Genomic DNA, 22,509 nt, shown 5'->3' with positions numbered 1-22,509 from the left:
AGCTGAGGAGGGAAGGAGAGATCACAAGGGATCAGGAGGAAACTTTTTGGGACATGTCTGATTTTTGGACATGTGGGTAATGGATAGGTTCACTGTCTTAATTGTGACAGTCTCATGATCATAAAAGCGAGTCAAAACTTGTCAAATTGTAAAGTTTAAATATGTGCAGTTTATTTATATCAATTATATTTCAATAAATCCATTAACAAAGAAAGGAAAGAGAAGAGGGGGAGGGAGATGAGAAAGAGGAAGAAAAGAAGGAAGAAGGAAGGAGAGGGAGGAGGAGGAAGAGGAGGAGAAGCAGGAGGAGGGGGAGACAGCAACAACAACAAGAAGACATATAATTCTAGTGGAAGAGTAGAAATGGATTGGAGGAGGAACTGAATAAAGCCAGGGAGAAAAGTCAACAGTCTATTAGTTATGTCAGTCCGAGAAAGAGAAGAGATGATGACCAAATTAGTGTGAATGTCATCTCCCCATATTGATCAATAGGGTCAACAGCCTGATCTAGTGGACAGGTCATGTGTCCCTTTCCTGACCATTCCATGTACATCACTCATTCACTCATTTATTAAATATTTATAGAGCACCAACTTTGTGCCAGGTACTATTTTAACTACAGGGAAGATGGTGGTAAAGAAGTTAGACAAGTTTACTGCACCCATGGAGTTTACTTTCTAGTTAAGACAGGCAAGCAATAAAGATATAAAGTAATTCCATTGATTGAGGTGTTACAAAGGAAATACAATAGGATTATGTGTAGAGAATAACGGGGAGGAAGGTGGGTAGTTAATTTATATTTTGATTCAGGGAAGACTGTTCTGAGGAGTAATAATAAAGCTGAACTGTGAAAGACAAAGACCCCAGCAGGTAATAGCTAGGGATAGAGAATTCTAAGGTGCAGGGAACAATTACAAATGCCCTTAGGAGAGAAGGAACTAGGCGTATTTCATAAACAAAAGGAAGCTGGAAGTGGGGAGAGTAGTACACGAGAGGGATGGCAAAGTGGATAGGGATTAGAGCATGTATGGCCTTAAAAGCCATATTACAGAATTTGAATTTTATTATTAGTGCAATGGAAAACCACTGGAAGATCTTGAGCAGGGAAGTAGCATGATATGATTTATGTTTTTAAAGGATTCTTCTGCCTGAGAAATGGAGTCTAGTTGGGGGAGAGGAGGAAGCATGGAAACAGGGAGACCAGTTGGAAGCTGGACTATGCTACAAAGACTGGTCAGAAGTGAGCTGGGATTTTATATATTTTGGAGGCCCAACCATCAAGATTTGTTGGTAAATAGGTTGTGGGGGTTAAGGTAAAGGGAAGAATCAAGAACGACTACTAGGTTTTTAAGTGTCCAGGTAGAAAGTGGTACAGTTTATGGAAATCAGGAAAGCTGGAAGAGGAGCATGTTGGGTGTGCAAATTAAAAGTTGTTTCCTGAACCTGTGTAGTTGAGACATCTATTAGATATCCAAATAGAACTGTCGAGTGGGCATTTTAAATATTAGAGCTGGAGATAAAGATTGAAGTTCATCAGCACGATGTATTTTTCACTGTACTTCCCTCTCTTGTCTGTGCCAAGAAAAGGATAAGCTGGGTCTGCCTTTTTAGTGAAGTGCTTCCCTCCCCAAATTATAGATTCATTTAAAGAGGACGACCATACTGGATAGAAGAAAAAGGATAAAGGCCTACAGTTGTATTGGTGGGAGGATCTACAGAATTTGATGAATAGTTAAATATAAAGAGAAGGGAGGAATTAAATATGACTCCCAAAGGAATACCATTAACTAAGTTTGGGAACATAGGGGCGTGGTAATTTGTATTTTTAGTCCCAAATCTTCATCCTCGTGTATATCCACACCCTTTGCCATTTATCATTATAATGCCCTCCCATAATGGGTGGACATACTTTCTACCCCTCCACTGAGATTTGATCATGTGACCAGCTGGGATGTTATTCAAACAGAAGTTTGAAAAAGTTGTTCCATAATTGGGCTTCCATTCTTCTGCATCTGCTATCATCATGAGAAGGACATGCCTGGCCTGGCCCACTAGAGGATAAGATACATGTGAAGCAAAGCCAAGACACCCCGGTTGGCCCAGTTGAAGCCAACCTAAATCATCTTACAGCCAGCCAACCTCCAGACATTTGAGGAAATCCAACCAAAGTCAACAGAACCACCTAGCCAAGCCCAGTTGCTTCTCGTCACATGAGCAATAAACACTAGTTATATGTCACCGAGGTTTTGTGGTTCTGACAATAAGTGACTGATACAAGGGAGAGCAAGATGGGATCGGGGAGGGGAGGATTAGTCTGATTTTTGGACACGATGAATTTGAGATGGCCAGTGGCAGCTGGGTATAGGACTTAACTTATATTCTGTGAATCATTAGCATATATGTATCTCAAGATCTAAGTATGGATAAGATTACCCAAGGAGTATATACAGAATGAGAGGAGGAAATTATGATGACTGCACCCTGAGGAAAACCTGTATTTGAAGGAACCATCGAGATTGAAAAGCAATGCTCAGAGATATCTGAGGAGAAGCAGAGAAGAGTGCTGGTAGGTTTTAAAAAGGAGGTGCTGGTTAGAAATGCCAAATGCCTCAGAGAGGCAAAGCTAAATATACCTTTAAACTCATCTTACAAATGAAGACAGTGAGGTTTGAACAGGGTAATTAAGTTTGCTATGTATGATCACCCCAACTAGTAAATAGTAGTAAGGAAACTAGAACCTAGATCTTTTGTGTTTTCAAGTCAGGGTTTTATCATTATTATCATATAGTTTTTCTTTAGTTTGTACTTCTGGTTGCCCACAAATATATTATTAAAATGATTGTAAAGTATCTTTTAGATATAAAATGTTAAGACAAAGGATAAAATTTTAATATTTAGAATTAGATGAACATTATAAAATAAGAAATATGTAACCCTGGGCTCCCTCTGATTATAAAATAATTTTGTTACTTTATTACATGTCTCCTGTTATGCATCAATTTTTCTATATCTGATAAATATATATTTTTTATGTTAAGTGATTTTTCTACACACACTATGGATCAAAACAATGACTTTTCTTTCATGTTGAATATCATGAACTAATAATAATAATGTTGAAATATCTTACAGAATGAACTTCATGAGCTTAAAACACAAATAGCATCTGTCTCTGAAGAAACTAAAGAAACAGAAAGGCAAATTTATCAGCAAGATGCTGCCATACAGAATACCAAACTTCAGTGTGGAAACCTGGAAAATCAAATCAAATCCTTACATACAGAAAATGTGAAGCTTAAATTTGACATAGAGGCAGCACAAGAAGATTTTGAGGAACAAATGATAAGATATAATGAATACTATGCAAAAATAAAAGCACATAAAGATAGTTTGAGAGAGGTAGAGAGCAAATGGTCATTCATGACTGAACTCGATGAGAAACGAGACCTTGTTAAAAAACTAAAGACAATGAAAGAGGAACTTATGCAGGATCTCCAAAATCCAGAAGGAAACCTGATGAAACAAGTACAGGTTTGAAATATCACTTATTAAAATGTTTTCTATTATTCCTTTTATTGCAAGTACACTTACTAAGTGATAAACTTATCATTAACTTAATAAAATACCCATGGGTGCTCTAACTCGATTCAGAAATTTGAAAACTTGTATAAGTGCATGAGTTATGTAACAACTATGCCATATGTGCAAATCCATAAAGGAAACATCCCCAAATCCCTTGTGGATTAATAAAAATATATAGTCAAACAAAATCACAGTAAACAATTAATCCATTTGTTACAGAAGGTGTGACTCACAAAGATGTTGAAACTCTAGCTTCCAGGCTAACGGATCCAGACCAATTAAAATCAATTTAGTGTGCTTAATGCTGTTACACAAACAATATGAATTAATAATTATACCCTAAGCATCTTTTTCTTAATATTCTTTGAAGACGTTGGGAGATAAAAACTTAAAATATCTATTATTTCTTGCTAAAGAATTAAAAAATATCCTTTATATCGTAGCTGGGCAATTGCCCCTGTGACTACCACTTTCCTTTATATCTTATTTTCATTTGGTTTTTACTTCTATATTTTCAAATCTAAGGTTTGCTTGTTTGAATAACCATTCTTTGTTCCTCGTACCTATAGAAGTAATATTCTAATCCTATTTATCAAAATTAAATGTGATGGCTAGTTTTCTTAAATTACAGAAACACTGAAAATCTTGGATTTATATTGACCATTCATTGTTTGATGTGTATATTTTAAATTCTATAAACATACAGGAAGACATTACAAACCTAAAGGACAAAATTATAACTGTAAAAGAATCCATCATTGAAAAAACTTGTTTTCTTGAGGAAGAAAAAAAGACACATGAAAAATTAAGAAAAGAAATAGAGGTAAGTCTTAATTATCTGGATTTCAATGTTTTATGGGATCATTTTTTAAACTTTTACTATAGTCATAATTTCCATAGTTTCCTCTCAATTCCCAGAACAGCTAGAGAACAAAAAAGAACTACAAAAAGCAGTTGATAAGTCTAAACCATTAATAGATAAGTATAGAGACTCCCTCATTCAAAAATACTCAGATATATTAATACATTCAAAGAAAGCAAGTACTCACTCTTATTTAAATCTGGCCTAGAATTCTTCCAGGTCGCATTCCACCAATTTTGTACCCAATTAATGGCTAGAAATCAGAGGCTAATACCGTATGTGGCCTTTTCAGATTGGCTTCTTTCACCTAGCAACATGCATTTAAAATCCTTCCATGTGTTTTCATGTCTTGATAGTGAGCTGAGTGATAATTCCATTCTCTAGATGTACCACTGTTTATCCATTCACCTGCTAGAGGACATCTTTCTTGCTTCCAGGTTTAGGCCATTATGAATAAAGTTGCTATAAACATAAAAAAGAAAAGGAAGCAGAAGCTACCCAGTCAAAAATATGACCACTCCTAGACAGAAATTAAAGACTCTTCAAAGTAGAGTAAAGACAATGGAAGTATTGGTATTCTAAACCCCTCTGACTTCCTATTTGTAATTTTCAACTGTCCAATTAAAAACAACAAACTGATATGTAAAATTAAAAGTGAGACTAAATTTGAGGTGCCACTGGCAGACCTCTATAGTCATTATTGTTTAGATGAGGGCAGAACAGAAATGGAAAAGTGTATGTTGTTAAGGGCAAAAAATAATTTTCACCCTTAAAAATTACCTTGGAAAATAAAAAGATGTATATTTTCAACTTGTTTGTGACTAATTGACACAATAAAAAAAACCTGAGGAATTTGAAGACAAAAACCCTCACCTTTACAAAACATTCTCTTCAAGAAACACCATGATTTTATCTTATATTTTACTGGCAATCTAAATAAATGGGTATTTTTTTACCCTTCTAGATATCAAGATTATTATAAAACTATAATAGTAAGACAGAATATAAGTGGCATAGAAATAGAAAAAATGATTAATGAAACAGAAAAAAAGAATCCAGAAATAATCCATCATAAATGGTACAAACAAGTTAGCCATATGAAAAAATAAAGACAATTTTGAAATAAAATTAGATTCCTACCTCTTAACACATACATGCACATGCTTCCACAAGGACTGAAGACAATATAGGAGACAAACTTAACCATTTGTGTTACAGAAGTATTTATTTTAAAAGATACACAGACATATATGCAAACTGCATGATTAAATGTTACTTTTGACTGTATCATAAATTTCTAGATTATTGAGATGCAGCATAACAATAAAGAAGACAAGACTCATTTTGAGAGAGGGTATTTGTAACATGCATAAGTGACTAAGAGATAAGAAAATTTCAAACAAGCCATAGAACATTGGTAAAATGGTATGAAAAGTCTTACCTTTCAAAATATGAATATCAAAAAAAAACCCCAATGGAAATGATGAACAACCTCGCTAACAATAAGGGGTTGATAATTCAAACCACAGTAAGGCCCCAAATTTAGCCTGTCAATTATCAATATTAGAATTTGTAAGATGTGGACCACCTGAATTCTAAAATACTATTGGTATGAGTATAAATTGGTAAAAGCATTTTGGAGAGAAATTTGAGATTCTTAGTAATTTTTATTAAGGTATAATTGTCATAAGAGTAGGTACACTATTTATAAGGGTTTAGCTTGATTAATTTTGACAATTTATACATACACCTGGGTTACCATGACCTAGATCAAGATATAAAACTTTTGCATCATGCCCAGAAAGTTATCTTGTCCCTTTTCCTCAGGCTACCACTATGCTGATTTTGAAAACAGCTTTATTGAGATATAGTTCACATACCATACAATTCACCCATTTAAACTGCATAATTCAATGAGTTTTAGTATGAATACAGATAATTTGTAACCATTACCATAGTCAATTTTAGAAATTTTCATCACCTCAAAAGAAACCCCATACCCTTTAGCTATGCCCTCTCCATTTGTCTATTGTATTTACCCATATTTTTACTCCACCATATTCTTTCTTCCTTCCTGATGTTCTAAGATTTCCTCTTTTATCATTTCCTTTCTCTTTAGAAAATTTCTAAATTCATTCTTTTAGGAGAAGTTGGCTGGTGGCAGTCTCTGGGTTTTTTCTTTTTTTTCATCTGAGAATGTCTTTATTTCCCTTTCATCTCTGAAAGATATTTTGGTCGATATAGAATTCTGGGTTGACAGTTCTTTTCAGTTGAAAAATGCTGTGCCACTTCTTTCTGGTCTCTATGATTTCTAACAGATAATCCACTGTCATTTGAATTGTTTTTCTCTCTGTATTTGTTTCTTGCTGCTTTCAAGCCTTCCTGTCTTTAGTTTTCAGAAGTTTTACTGTTATATGTTTTGGAACTAATTTCTTTGGATTTATACTATCTGGAAAATTCTCAGCTTCTTGATTCTGTAGGCTTATGTCTTTTGCCAAATTAGAGAAATTTTCAGCTCTGATTTATTTGAATACTTTTGCAGTTCTGCCCTCTTTTCTCCTATCCTTCCAGGACTCTGATGACACAAATCATAGGTCTTTTTTTGATATAGCCCTACAGGTCCCTGAGGCCCTCTTCGTTTCTTTTTTTCAGTCTTTTGTCTCTCAGTTTTTCAGATTGAGTAATCCTTAGAGTTCTATCTTCCATTCACTGATTCTTTCCTTTATCCCCTCCATTCTGCTATTGAACCATCCCATGAAATTTTTTATTTCAGTTACTGTGTTTTTTCCATTTGGTTCTTTGTATCCTTTATTCCTTTGCTGAGACTTTTTATATTTTCATTTGTTTCAGGAAATTCATAATTACTCATTGAAGCATTTTTATGATGATCGGCTTTAAAATGCTTGTCAGATAATGCTAACTTCTGCATTTTCTTGGTGTTGGCACATGTTGATTGTTATTTCTTACTCAGTGTGAGGTCTTCCTGATTCTTGCTTTGATGAGAGATTTTCTATTGAGATCTGGACATGTTGGGTATTATGTTTTAAGACTCTGGGTCATTGTTGCTTCCAGGTAGTACTGGAAGTTCAGAGTCTCCATGGACACTCATGGCGGGAAGAAGGGCTTCTTGTTACTGCTAGTCAAAAGTGGGAGTTCTGGCTGCCCACTAGGCTTCTGTTGATAAGCCTGTGGCTGGGAAGGGCAGGAGCACCTCTTTACTGCTCCCGTGTAGATGTGGCCTCGCTACCACTGAGCGGTGGTAAAAGCCCTGACTCTCCACTAGGCTTCCTCTGACATTCTCCCAGTGAGGAGGGGGAAGAATGCCTTGTTACCACTAGATGGGAGTAGAAGTCCAGCCTCCCCAGATGGGCTCCACTCACACCAGAGGATGTGGTTTGTTACTTTCCAGAGGGAATGAAAAGTCCTGGCTCCCCAGTCAGCCTTCTCTGACACCGCCCCAGCAGGAGGACCGGGGCACCTTGTAATACCCCAGCAATGGTGAAAGTGTAGGCTTTGCTAGTGTGGGTGGTGGTGGGACCATAGTTTTTTCTGTGGTGTTTGACTTTAGTAGTTACTACCTAAAAGTTTTCAGTCTTGCATAGTCTGCCTTTTTCCTGGTCCTTTGGCTAGATAGCAGGCTTTTCTTGGAGTTTTTTTGTTTTGTTTTGTTTTGTTTTTGTCTGCACCTATTGGCATTTCCAGCTTGCTCTCTTCCCCATATCCAGTCTCGTATATATGAGGCAAAATGAAAACCCAGGGAACTCATTACCAAGTTGTTCCTAGGATCCTAAGGTCTCCAGCCAGTCTGCCTTCTTCTCTCCACCTTTCAGAAGCTTCTTATGCTAATATTATATACAGTGTCCAGGGATTTTAGTTGTACTTAGCATGAGGAATAGGTATATGAAATGCATCTACTTTATTTTGACAGAAGCAGAAGTGTACATAGGTATTTTTAGTGGTAAAGGGTGATGTAAATGTCTACTAATGATAGATTTAGATGGAATGTCATTGAGCTTGAGACTTCAGTTTTTAATGTTTTCATTATATTTCTTATCGTGAAATTTAATAAACTCTTTTTTAAGCTTTCATAATAGGGTTACTAAAGATCCTTTTAGGCTTTTTAATTTTAGTTTTTATTAACTCTAATGCATTAAAAAGTAGTCCTCAATTCTATCACAATGTTATGGTTGAAAAAATGAAAATCTAAGAAATTAGAGATTATCTGTAATAAACTATAAAACTGAAGGACAAATACCACAGCCACAGCATTGTCTTGAGAACACTGCATTTTTTTTTATATAGTTCCCTGTGCTCTAATAGATTTTTTTTTAAATTTTTCATTTATCTATTTATTTATTTATTTATTTTATGGCTGTGTTGGGTCTTCATTTCTGTGCGAGGGCTTTCTCTAGTTGCAGCAAGTGGGGGCCACTCTTCATCGCGGTGCACGGGCCTCTCATTATCGCGGCCTCTCTTGTTGCGGGGCACAGGCTCCAGATGCGCAGGCTCAGTAGTTGTGGCTCACGGGCCTAGTTGCTCCACGTCATGTGGGATCTTCCCAGACCAGGGCTCGAACCCATATCCCCTGCATTGGCAGGCAGATTCTCAACCACTGCGCCACCAGGGAAGCCCCAACACTGCATTTTTTTCCCCAACAATTTCATTTATTGCTTGATGAGAATTTATCATTGACACAAGTAACTTCTTTCTCAAAACAACTAGTTTTTTAAGAGTATAAATTCAAATACCAGAAGATTTTTATTACTTATTTCTTTTTTGAGTCTTCTTTTTTTTTTCTATTCCTTCTGGATGTTTTTAGCCATGGCCTTGGTACAGTTCACGGTCATCTTTTGCCTGGATTATAGCATTCTTTTGTTCTAATGTTTAATTCTTTCAATATTTTGTGCTTTGCATGTTTAATCTTGATATTAATGTTGCTTTTTACATTTTTTTTTAAATTTTTATTTATTATTTATTTATTATGTTTATTTTTGGCTGTGTTGGGTCTTCGTTTCTGTGCGAGGGCTCTCTCCAGTTGCGGCGAGTGGGAGCCACTCTTCATCGCGGTGCGCGGGCCTCTCACTATCGCGGCCTCTCTTGTTGCGGAGCAGAGGCTCCAGACGCTCAGGCTCAGCAGTTGTGGCTCACGGGCCCAGCCGCTCCGCGGCATGTGGGATCCTCCCAGACCAGGGCTCGAACCCGTGTCCCCTGCATTGGCAGGCAGACTCTCAACCACTGCGCCACCAGGGAAGCCCTTTTTACATTTTTTGATTAAGAAAAACTGAAAATGGTTTTTGAATTTTACATGTTTTTTTTTTTTAGTCAAATGAATGTTTTTGGTAATTTTAGGCCATGTCTGAATGAAAGAAGTATTTCCAAATAATTACCCCAAAATGCCTTTTTTCCTTGTCTATTGTCTGTCTTTATATATATTTTAGAAGAAAGGAACTAAAGAGAGGAAAATAAAGATAAGTTATGAGTCACTGACGAAAAAAAGTGGGGAAGCAAAATACAAAGCATACAAACACAAAGCTTCAAATACAAAGCATTAAGCAACAATCATTTTTAAAAACATGTTATTTGCCAAATCCAAGAGTTTTCAGGGAAGGGAAACTAGAGCAGTTAAGAAGTTTTTAGCAAATGATGAGTGCTGCAAGTAACATTTTGTGATAACAGGTATTGTGTAAAGCATATTAAGATTTATTAACAGTTAGTTACTCTTGCCTAAATTTTGTTCAATTTGAGCTCCAAATTTAAAGGACAGGAAAAAATTTAGAGTGCTTTCGGAGCTACTAGGGATCAGGAACAAAATACGTTTCACTTGTTACAATGCAACATGCAGGTTACACAATTAACTAATCCATTCATTTACTGAGGTCAGCCACAGAAATGATTACACAACTAGACAGCCGGTCCTACATGAAAAACCCAAAGAAGCAAAGGTAAAAAGGTAAACTAAAGACAGGGTAAGAATGATTCAGATAGCTAGATAACATGGTTACAAATTATTCTATCTTACAAAAGGTACAAGAAGAAATGTTCAGTATTATTAAATCTATTGTTTATTGAGTGCCTGGTATTTTTCAAGCACTTTGTGTAGGCTATCCCATTTAAATTCTCACAGTAACATATTTTACAGAATTTCAGAAAATTTAAATAACTTGTACAAGGTTATATAGCTAGTGATAAGGGACAGAATAGAATATGAGTCCATGTCTTTTGGACTCTACTCCCAATCTTTTTCCAAAATGGTTTTCACTTCTGTGGAAATATATTCTCCTTGGAAAAAATTAAAATTTTAGAGGGAAGGCTAAAGTTCCTTTGACCACTGCCTCCCATTACACTGCTCTCTTATCACACTCACCTCTTTCTAATGGCAACCGCTGTTTGGTGTGTGCACTTGGGTAAGCATGAGTATGTATGTATATATGTATATATATACATGTGCATGTACACACGCACAGGAACACACATCTATGCATAGGGGAAGATTACATAAAGTACCATACATATAATTTTGCAACTACTTTACTTACTCAATAACCTATATCACAGTTTTTTTTCATATTAGTACCTATGGGCCTACATTATTCTTTTTAACTGCTGCAAAATATCTCACAGTATGACTATACCTTAATTTATATAAACATGCCACAACTGATAGACATTAAGTTATTTCCAGCGTTTCACTATTAAAAGTAGTGTTGTAGTGAACATAGTACACACACCCTTTGTATCAAGAAGTAGAATTACTGGGTCATAAGATAAGTTCCATGATCTTACTAATATTTAATATGTTCTCTTAATAATTATCACCACAAATAATAATAATAACTTATGTTTGAAATCATTTTATACTGTTTTAGGGATTCCTACCCCTCATCATGAGGTTGATTGAGTAAATATTAAACTTGGCCTTATTTGGAGCCCCAAACTTCGGTATTATCTCCCTTCAAATCCTTGGCTTTAACTTGAACTGCAGTTGCATTGGGGGCGGGGGTAAAATTTCAAGGATCACAGTGGGGAAAAACAGCTACAATGCTGAAGAACTGACCTGAGATTTTAGCATCTGCCCACTGCTACTACTGCCACACTTTAGGAGTAAAGACCATACTCAGAACTAAGAACTAACACAAAACTAGACTAAAGACAAGGCCTAGATCTAAGAACAAAACTGAAATGGACACTCTCTAGCAAAAGTATAAAATAAGGTCTCACAAGTTCAAGATGATCCACCAGTAACTTAACTGACTGTTAGAACAAAATTCAAAACTTTTCAGAAGAAAGTAACATAATCCAGAGTTTATAATATATGTACACTGTTCAGTTAATAAAAAGCATTTTTTTGTTGTTATAAATTTATTTATTTATTTATTTATTTATTTATTTATTTATTTATTTATTGCTGTGTTGGGTCTTCGTTTCTGTGCGAGGGCTTTCTCCAGTTGCGGCGAGCGGGAACCACTCTTCATCGCGGTGCGCCGGCCTCTCACTATCGCGGCCTCTCTTGTTGCAGAGCACAGGCTCCAGATGCGCAGGCTCAGTATTTGTGGCTCACGGGCTTAGTTGCTCCGCGGCATGTGGGATCTTCCCAGACCAGGGCTCGAACCCGTGTCCCCTGCATTGGCAGGCAGACTCCCAACCACTGTGCCACCAGGGAAGCCCCAATAAAAAGCATTCTTACTCATGTAAACAAATAGAGAAGTATTACCAATAATTAAGAGGATAATTAATCAAGAAAAACAGTCACAGTTGACTCACAGTTGTTCGGCAAGGACAGAAAATTATGATTAAATATGTTAAATATTCTACAGCAGCGGTCCCCAACCTTTTTGGCACCAGGGACCAGTCTCATGGCAGACAATTTTTCCACGGACAGGAATGGGGGGAGTATATGGTCCAGCGGTAACGCAAGTGACGGGGAGCGATGGGGAGCGGCAGATGAAGTTTTGCTCACTCGCCTACCGCTCACCTCCTGCTGTGCGGCCTGGTTCCTAACAGACCGCAGACCAGACTGGTCCACGGCCCCGGGGTTGGGGACCCCTGCTCTACACGAAAGATGAATACACAGTAATGGGTAAAGAGAAAGAATATTAATCATATAAAAGAACCAAATGGAAATCTTAGAACTGAAGAAAAAGTTGAAAAAATTTATTGGGTGTAATTAATAGCAGGTTAGACACAACAGAAGCAAGATCTTTCTTAAACTTGAAGACAGATCAGTAGAAGTCATCAAAGCAAGCATACAGAGAAAAAGAAAAAAAATGAGGAAAATGCATAGAGCCTCAGTGACTTGTGAGACCATGTTAAGCAATGTGACATATGGGTAATTAGAGTTCCAGGAGATGAGGAGAGAGAGAGAGAAAAAGGAACAGAAATATTAAGAAATACTGGCCAACAACTTTCCAAACTTGACTAAAAAATAATTCATAGATTCAAGAAATTTACCAAACCCAAAGCAGGATAAATACAAAGAAAACTGTATCTAAGGAAATTATAGTCAAGCTACTGAAAATCAAATACAAAGAAAAAAATCTTAAAAGCAGCCAGAAAAAAAGTCACCTTAAATATACAAGAACAGTGATGGTTATTGATTTTTTTAATAGACTTTATTTTTTTAGAGCAGTTTTAGGTTCACAGCAAAATTGAGCAGAAGGTACAGTGTTCCCTCATACTCCCTGCCCCCTGGCAGCCTCCCAAGCTATCAACAACTCCCACCAGGGTGGTACATTTGTTACAACTGATAAACCTATGTTGACACATCATTATCACCCAGAGTTCATAGTTTACATTAGGGTTTACTCTTTGTGTTGTACCTTCTATGAATTTTGACAGATGTATAATGACATGTATCCACCATTATAATATCATACAGAAGAGTTTCAAGGGGGTGGTGGTGGTGGGATGAATTGGGAGATTGGGATTGACATATATACACTAATATGTTTAAAATAGATAACTAATTAAAAAAAAAAAGAGTTTCACTGTCCTAAAAATCCTCTGTCCTCTATGTATTCATCCCTCCCTCCCCAAACCTCTGTCAGCCACAGATCTTTTTACTGTCTCCATGGTTTTACCTTTTCCAGAATATCGTATAGTTAGAATCATACAGTTTGTGGCCTTTTCAGATTGGCTTCTTCCACTTAGTAATATGCATTTAAGGTTCCTTGTGACATTCCATGGCTTGATAGCTCATTTTTTGTTTTATTTATTTATCTTTTTAGTGCTAAATAATATTCTGTTGTCTGGATGTACAACAGTTTATTCTTTCACCTACTGAGGGACATCTTGATTGCTTCCAAGTTTTGGCAATTATGAATAAACCTGCTATAAACATCTGTATTTTTGTGTGGATATCAGTTTTCAACTCCTTTGGGTAAATGCCAAAGGGTGTGATTGCTGGATCATGTGGTAGAGTATGTTTAGTTTTGTAAGAAACCACCAAACTGTCTTCCAAAGTGGCTGTACCATTTTGCATTCCCACCAGCAATGAATGAGAGAGTTCCTCTTGCTCCACATCCTCACCAGCATTTGGTGCCATCAGTGTTGCAGATTTTGGTCGTTCTAATAGGTGTGTAGTGGTATCTCGTTGTTTTAATTCTCATTTCCCTGATGACATTTCATGTGGGACATGTTTTCATGTACTTATTTGCCATTTGTATATCTTCTTTGGTGTGGTGTCTGTTCAGGTTTCTGGCCTATTTTTTAATCTGGTTATTTGTTTTCTTATTGTTGCATTTTAAGAGTTTGTTGTATATTTTGAATAACAGTTCTTTATCAGATGTGTCTTTTGCAAATATTTTTCCCAGTCTGTGGCTTGTCTTATTTTCTTGACAGTGTCTTTTACAGAGCAGAAGGTTTAATTTTTTTGAGGTCCAGCTTATCAATTATTTCTTTCATGGATTGTGCCTTTAGTGTTGTATGTAAAAAGACGTCACCAAACCCAAGGTCATCTAGGCTTTCTCCCGTGTTATCCTCTAGGAGTTCTATAGTTTTGCATTCTATATTTAGGTCTGTGATCCACTCTGAGTGTAGACAGAAAAGAAATAAATAAAAAAGGCAAAGGAGACTAATAGAACAAAAATATTGAAATGGTAGACTTAAACCCAAACATATCAGTGGTTACATCAGATGTAAATGGACTAAACACTCCAATTAAAAGGTAAAAATGATCAGATTGGATTGAAAAAACAAGTTGTGAACATAACTTTTTCACAAGAGATGCACTTTGAATATAAAGACACAGACAGGTTGAAAGATAGAAAAAGATAAACTATGAAGACATCAATCTTTAGAAAGCTGGTCATGGCTGTATTAATATCAAGTAGATTTTAAGATATGGACTACCATCAAAGTTGAAGAGGGCCAGTCAATTCACCAGAAACAAATAATAATACTAAATGTGTATTTACCTAATCATGAAGCTTCAAAATACATAAGCAAAAACTGACAAAACTATAAAGAAAAAGACACAAATCTACAAACATATTGGAGAGCATAACAACTTTTTTGAATAGTTGATAGAACAATACGCAAAATCAGTAAGCAAGCATATAGAAAATTTGAACAACTTATCTACGAACTAAACCTAATTGCCATATATAAAATACTCTACCTAATAACTGTTGATTATACTTTATTTTCAAATGCACATGGAACATTCACCAAGATAGACAATACACTGGATGATAAATTTCAAAGAATTTGATATTCTTTGATAACAGCAGAATTTAATTAGAAATCAGTAACAATAAGAAAGCTAGAAAATACATAAACATTTTGAAATTAAGCATCACAATTATAAATAATCCATGAGTCAAAGAAGAAATCACAAAAAAGAAGAAATTATGAGACTTATTAGAAAATATTTGAAATTGAATGATAATGAAAACACAGCATATAAAAAACCATAGGGTATAGCTAGAGCAGTATTTAGAGGAAAATTTACAGCTTTAAATGTGCATATTAGAAGAGAAAAAAGGTTTAAAAGCAATTATCTAAGCTTCCATCTTAAGAGACTAGAAAAATAAGAATAAATTCAGCCAATAGCAAATAGGAAGAAATGACATAATAAATAGTAGAAATCAGTGAAATAGAAAATGGAAAATCAGAGAAAATCAACAAAGCCAAAAGTTGAGAAGACTAATAAAATTGATAAACCATAACAATACTGATCAAAAAAATGAAGATCGTGGGGATACTACTTTAGGTCCTATAAACTTAAAAGGATGATAAAGGCCTATTATAAACAACAATAAATTTAACAACTTAGATGAAATGGACAAATTCCTTGAAAAGTGCACATACCATCAGTAACAGGAAGAAATTACTTTTATGTTTAGACCTATGATCCATTTAAAATTAGGCTATATAAATGGTGTGAAGTAGGAATCAATGAAATTGAACTCATAATTAAAACCCTCCCCACAAGGAAAGCTTCAGACTGACATGGCTTCACTGGTAAATTCTATCACACATTTAAGGAAGAAATAATACCCAGCCTATACAAATTTTTTCAGAAAATGGAGGGTGGAACACTTCCCAGCTTATTTTAGGAGGCCAGCATAACCCTGACACAAAGAATGAACAGGAACATTACCAGAAAAGTAATTACAGACCAATGTTCCTCATGAACGTAGATGCAAAATATTTTCAAATTGACATTCGCTAGTATGTATAAAAAGGTTAGTAACTCATGACCAAGCAAAGTTTATCTCAGGAATGCAGAGTTGGTTTCACTTTCAAAACACAAACAATGTAAAGAAGTGAAGGAGCTAATCATGTAGACCTGAGGAATAGCTTTCCAGGCAAAGGAAAAAATAAGTGCAAAAGTCTTAAGATGAGAACGTACTTGGACTCAGATTCTAGAAGTGAAGTGTGTCTAGAGTGAACGGAATGAAGAGGCCACTCTTTTTGCCACTGTGTTTTCTGAGCACCACTCCTGCTTCATTATTATTCTTATTTCTGCCTAGAGTGTAACAATAACTAAATAAGAATAGTAACCCCTCCATTTCTTAGAGGCAAAAAAAGCTGTATTCTCTCCAGAACCACTACATCCTTAGCTGTGTAATGGTATTCAAGTTTGAATATTGACACATACCAAAGGCAGAATTATACCAATAGAGGCTGAACAATTGGCTAGCCTTCAAGAAGGCTCACAATGTGACCTTCACCTTTACGAAGTCACTTCTTGGCCAAAACCTCCTTTTAGCCTTGTGGGCTTAGAAAATTAACCTTTTAAGTATCCCAGGGTTGGGTAGACATGGAGAAGTGCTAGTAGAGTTCACAAGAACCTGGTGTATAAAACTCAAATGCCAGTTTATTAATTTACAATAATAAACAAAACTCTCAAGGAAATCAGAAAACGTATCAGTCATCAGTGCTTCTTCTCCCTGTAAGGAAACTACACTGGAAGCCAAATTATCATAAAGCTGGTTACTGAGCATGGGAATCAAGTCAGTCATTTGAGTTGGAGTGTTCTTGACCTCTGGCTCTGGACACTCAAGGAGCCAATCTCTGTAACAACGTTATTCTTATCAGATAGTCACTGGATGGGAACTACCAACACATGCCTCCTTCACTTGCCTATTTTTGTGCTACTTTCTTCACATAATCCCTTCTGATGATATATTCTTTCTTTAGTTTATATTAATACCTCCTGTGATATCTAGCTGAGGCTGGTGATCTAGAGTCCCACTAAGGGGACTTTGCATGTCTCTACTCTGATCCATGGTGTATTAGTTTCACAGCTTCACTGCTGAAGAATAATTTTAGAAGCAGGCTAATATGATTTATGGAGTAACCAAAATTTTGTTCTAGTTATTTGATTTCTATTAGTATATTTTATGAACATGTATATAAGCATATTCAGTGACTATATTCTCCTTACGAATGTATGCTATTGGATATATCAATGGATATATTTATTACATATTAATAAATATTATATGCAGTGATATGTATTACATATATACATATAAGTTGATATATATCCCTTTGAATATACTTGATATATTAAAAATCTTCTTTTGAATATAGTTTCATTATCTAATATGATGTTTCTGTTTACTAATTTATTTATAATTCTTTTAAAGTCACTTTCTGTTTTGCCAATATATCAGGAGGCCCAGTTCACCAATTTGAATGAACTATCTGACTTTGCAGAATTAACAAAACTGAAAACTTAAAAGGATGTTTAAAGTTTATAGCAATTTATGTGAAGTGTTAGTTGACAAGTTTTCACTTTGTTTTTATACCAGTATTTTGGAATGCTTACAGTGTTTCTGTCCTAGTTCCCCTGATGCTCTGCAGAACTGTGTTTCCATATAATTGGTTTCTTTTGTAATCCTGTATGTTTTATTTTATGCATTTAAAAACATTCTAAGAAGAAGTCCATAGTCCTCATGTACTATCAAAATGAGCCATGGCATAATAAAGGTGAGGAAGCTCCAAGTTAAGGGAGAGCTGGGAAAGAGAGAGGGGAAACTGTACTGAGGGTCCCAGTAAAAAGGGTCCCAGTAAAAAGGAAAACTGAGTTACAGAGAGAAGGGGAGACAGGTCGGGGACAGAGTCTTAAGGACCCAGAAACCCAGAGTCTTGTCTCCCTACAGCCATCTTAAGCTATAAACTTACTTTGGCAAATTGGTTATTTTGACAAATTTGGTGAATTGGTGTTTTGACAAATTGATTCTTCTTTGTATTGACCTAGAATCACCTTCCTGACTGACTAGAGCTCTCTCTTAAATAGACATGAGAATGAAGAAGTAACTTTCCCAGCCCCACTATTCTATTATTCAATCAGTTCATTTTAAAGTGGGTGTTTTACTACAATACCACTGTCACACTCACTGGAAGTACCACTTCACACCCACTAAGATGGCTATGATTACGATCAAAAAGACAGGTAATATCAAATACTTTCAGTGTGTGAAGAACTGGAACCATCCCACATGCTGGTGAGAATGTAAACTCGTGCAGCCAGAGTAGAAAACGGCATGGCAGTTCAGCGAAAAATTAAAAATAGAATTACTGTATGATCCAGCAATTCTGCTTCTGGGTATATACCTAAAAGAAGTGAAAGCAGAGTCTCAAAGATATATTTATATCCATATTCATAGCAGTGTTAGTCACAATAGCTAAAAATAGGAACAACCCAGGTGTCCATCAATGGATGAATGGATAAACAAACTGTGGTGTATACACACAATGAAATATTATTCAGCCTTAACCCATGCACTTTCCACTGTGCCTCACTGCCTTCCACTGTAGCCTTGTCTGTCTCAGCATAAATACTGATCTACTTAATGGCAGGGAAATGGCCTACATGATCTCCTGGATCTTTTAGATCAATGGGTCTATGTTTCAGTGAACCACTAGATACAGGAAATGAAACCATTTTTCTTAACCAGAACCTGCTTTGATAAGTAGAAGGCCCTCCATCACAGATGCTTCCCTTGTGTTCAAATCCCAAACACCATCACTTGCTAGCTGTGAAACCTTGAGTGCATTACTTAAACTCTTTGATCTTCAGTTTATACAAAAGTGGGGATAATAATATTTACATCATAAGGTGTTATGAGAATTTAATTATATGTAAAAAGCTCTCATCACAGTATCTAGCATGTAATGTGTTGAATACTTATAATTACTGTTTATTTTTATTATCGTTATTATTTACAGTAAGTAATTTTTAATCAAGTGCTTTCCTCTTTAGAGTAGTCAAAATATCCTTTATGGCTGTTTACTATTTTTCCTTCTCAAGGCCCATTGACATGTGCTCTTCTTTTAATAGGTACAACATAAGAGATACGGTGCAATTCTTAAGCGTTTGCACTGTCAGGTGAACAAGCTTCAGTCAAAGAGAAGACAATGGCAATGGAACATTCAACAGCTGGAAAAAACTGCAGCTGAACTGAGAAAATGCATTGGAACGAAAGATTAACATGGCCATATGGTAATGTAGTATAGGGTAATGCTAAGCACAGACTATGCCACAAAAATTACGGGATAGAAAGGTGAGAAAATCCTTTGGGTCTTAACAACCGACATCCACTATCAGAGGGCTCTCTTAATGACAGATATGTTTTCTTTTCTTTGAATCAGTCATCTGTTTGCTGAAATGCCTTCCAACCCGATAATTGATAGCAATAGAGAGACAATAGGAAGGCTCACAGAAGAATAGTGAAAGACTCTGTATGAATATTTTGAGTGTATAAGATATATTGTACTCATGAATGCCTGTTTATAAACATGTTGCCTTCACTAGCACATGAAGCAAAAATTTAGAAGAAAAGAAGCATTTGAAGTTACAATGATTTAAATTGTTAAGATATTTTAAATGGTTGTCTGTTTCAAACTACCTGCTTTTTTACCCCTGGCTTCAAAGCAGTCCATAAATGTTGACATTTATAATAAGGTTGTTATGTGTTCAAGGCTTCAGATATTTACTTAGTTTTTCTCTTTTATCCAGAAGGTAACAATCATTTTTCTTTGCTGTTGGATAACATATTTTTAGAGTGTTGCAATGTATACAATTTTCACTTTTCTGTCTGTATGTTCTTTCTTACTATTCTATAGCTAAATTGAATTTATAACATCATGTAAGGCAAACATACCAGCTCTTAATGTTAACCAATGTAGACTAACATATATTTTTTCTCATTGAAAGTCATATACTATGTCCACAGCAACAAACTTGTGCCTTTTAGAATAAAAGCACTCCTTCTTGTGGCTCCATTGCGTCAAATTTTTAGAAGCAGAAACAAAACATTAATTATTGAAGATATGGTTTTTAAGTATTCAGTTTTAGGATTTAATGAGTTCAAAGCAATAACATCAAAAAGGTATCTTAGGTCCATTTTCTCCTCACCTTTCTATGTGCATAAGATTCGGTAAGAGTATAGCTGACAGAGCCTCAACCACCAGAGGGCAGACAGCAGAAGCAAGAAAAACTACAATCCTGCAGCCTGTGGAACAAAAACCACATTCACAGAAAGACAGACAAGATGAAAAGGCAGAGGGCTATATACCAGATGAAGGAACAAGATAAAACCCCAGAAAAACAACTAAATGAAGTGGAGATAGGCAACCTTCCAGAAAAAGAAGAGAGCTGACATAAAACCTGATAATCTTGTTTGCCTAATGTTAGTCGTCCTATTAGGACTTTGCATGGCTTATTATGGCTGACACTTCACGTGGCTTATGCTGTAACACAATCAGCATTGGTCCATGACTCAGAACTAGGTTATTTTCTTTCTTTCCGCTTTTTTTTAGGATTAGGGTTAGGGTTAGAGTTAGTAGATCACAGACATAAATGTAAAATGCAAAACTATAAAACTGCTAGAAGATAACATAGGAGAAAGCCTAGCTAACCATCAGTATGGTGATGTCTTTTTTAGATACAACACCGAAGGCACAACCCATGAAGGAAATAATTGATAAGCTAGACTTCATTAAAATTAAAAATGTCTGCTCTGTAATAGACACTGTCAAGAGAATGATAAGACAAGCTATAGACTGAAAGAAAATATTTGCAAAAGGCAAACCTGATAAAGAACTGTTATTCAAAATATAAAATAAACTCTTAAAACTCAACAATAAGAAAACAAATAACCAGATTAAAAAATGGGCCAAAGACCTAACAGACACCTCACCAAAGAAGATACACAGATGGCAAATAAGCATATGAAAATATGCTCCACATGATATGTCATCAGGGAAATGAGAATTAAAACAATGAGATACCACTACACACCTATTAGAATGGCCAGAATCTGTAACACTGACAACACCAAATGCTGATGAGAATGTGGAGCAACAGAAACCCTCCCATTCATTGCTGCTGGGAATGCAAAATGGTACAACCATTTTAGAAGATAGTTTGGTAGTTTCTTACAAAACTAAATGTACACTTAACATATGGTCCTGCAGTCACACTCCTTGGTATTTATCCAAAGGAGAAAACTGATGTCCACACAAAAACACAGATGATTATAGCAGCTTTTTTCATAATTGTCAAAACTTGGAAGCAACCAAGATGACCTTTGGTAGGTAAATGGATAAATAAACTGTGGTATATCCAGACAGTGGAATATTATTTAGTGCTAAAAAAGAAATGTTATCAAGCCATGAAAAGATATGAGGAAACTTCAATGTCTATTACTAAGTGAGAGAAGCCAATCTGAAAAAGTTACATAAGTCCAACTATATGACATTCTGGAAAAAGAAAAACTATGGAGGCAGTAAAAATATCAGTGGTTGCCAGGGTTGCTGAGGGTGGGGGGTTGGAGGAGAGATGAATAGGTGGAGCACAGGGGATTTTTTTAGGGCGGTGAAAATATTTTGTATGATGCTGTAATGATGGATATATGTCATTATACATTTGTCCAAATGCATAGAATGTACAATACCAAGGGTGAATCCTAAGGTAAACTGTGGACTTCGGGTGATTATGATGTGTCAGTGTAGGTTCATCCTTGGTTTAAAAAGATGTACCATTCTGGTGAGTAACGTTAATAAATGGGAAGGCTGTACATGTGTGGGACCAGGAAGTATATGGGAAACCTCTGTGACTTTCTCTCAATTTTGTTATAAACCTAGAACTGCTTTAAAAATTTGTTATTTTTTTAACATCTTTATTGGAGTATAATTGCTTTACAGCATCATGTTAGTTTCTGCTGCATAACAAAGTGAACCAGCTATACATATACATATATCCCCATATCGCCTCCCTCTTGCATCTCCCTCCCACCTTCCCTATCCCACCCCTCTACGTGGTCACAAAGCACCTGATCTCCCTGTGCTATGCGGCTGCTTCCCACTAGCTATCTATTTTACATTTGGTAGTGTATATATGTCAATGCTACTCTCTCACTTCGTCCCATCTTACCCTTCCCCCTCCCTGTGTCCTCAAGTCCATTCTCTACAACTGCGTCTTTATTCCTGTTCTGCCCCTAGGTTCATCAGAACCATTTTTTTTTTTTTTTTTTTTTAGATTCCATATATATGTGTTGGCATATGGTATTTGTTTTTCTCTTTCTGACTTACTTCACTCTGTGTGACATCAG

The 22,509-nt window shown here is 35.9% G+C and overlaps 1 protein-coding gene across 14 annotated transcripts in view; it reads left to right on the top strand.

The window, feature by feature from the left end:
- The window catches only part of CCDC122 (coiled-coil domain containing 122), a 35,691-nt gene extending 15,516 nt beyond the window's left edge, over nt 1-20,175 (top strand). For all 14 annotated transcript variants that reach the window (XM_082435435.1, XM_082435437.1, XM_082435440.1 and 11 more), the window contains 3 exons: nt 3,133-3,531; nt 4,289-4,405; nt 19,236-20,175. In XM_082435435.1, the coding sequence (XP_082291561.1) occupies nt 3,340-3,531; nt 4,289-4,405; nt 19,236-19,385 (459 nt within the window). In that variant the 5' untranslated portion in view covers nt 3,133-3,339 and the 3' untranslated portion in view covers nt 19,386-20,175. The remainder of the gene's footprint in view (nt 1-3,132; nt 3,532-4,288; nt 4,406-19,235) is intronic.
- The last annotated feature ends 2,334 nt before the right edge of the window (nt 20,176-22,509 follow it).

This window comes from Balaenoptera physalus (assembly GCF_965194825.1).
Source record: "Balaenoptera physalus genome assembly, chromosome: 18".
Lineage (NCBI taxonomy): Eukaryota > Metazoa > Chordata > Mammalia > Artiodactyla > Balaenopteridae > Balaenoptera > Balaenoptera physalus.
Note: the sequence above shows the minus strand (reverse complement) of the source record. Positions and strands in the feature narration are given on the sequence as shown.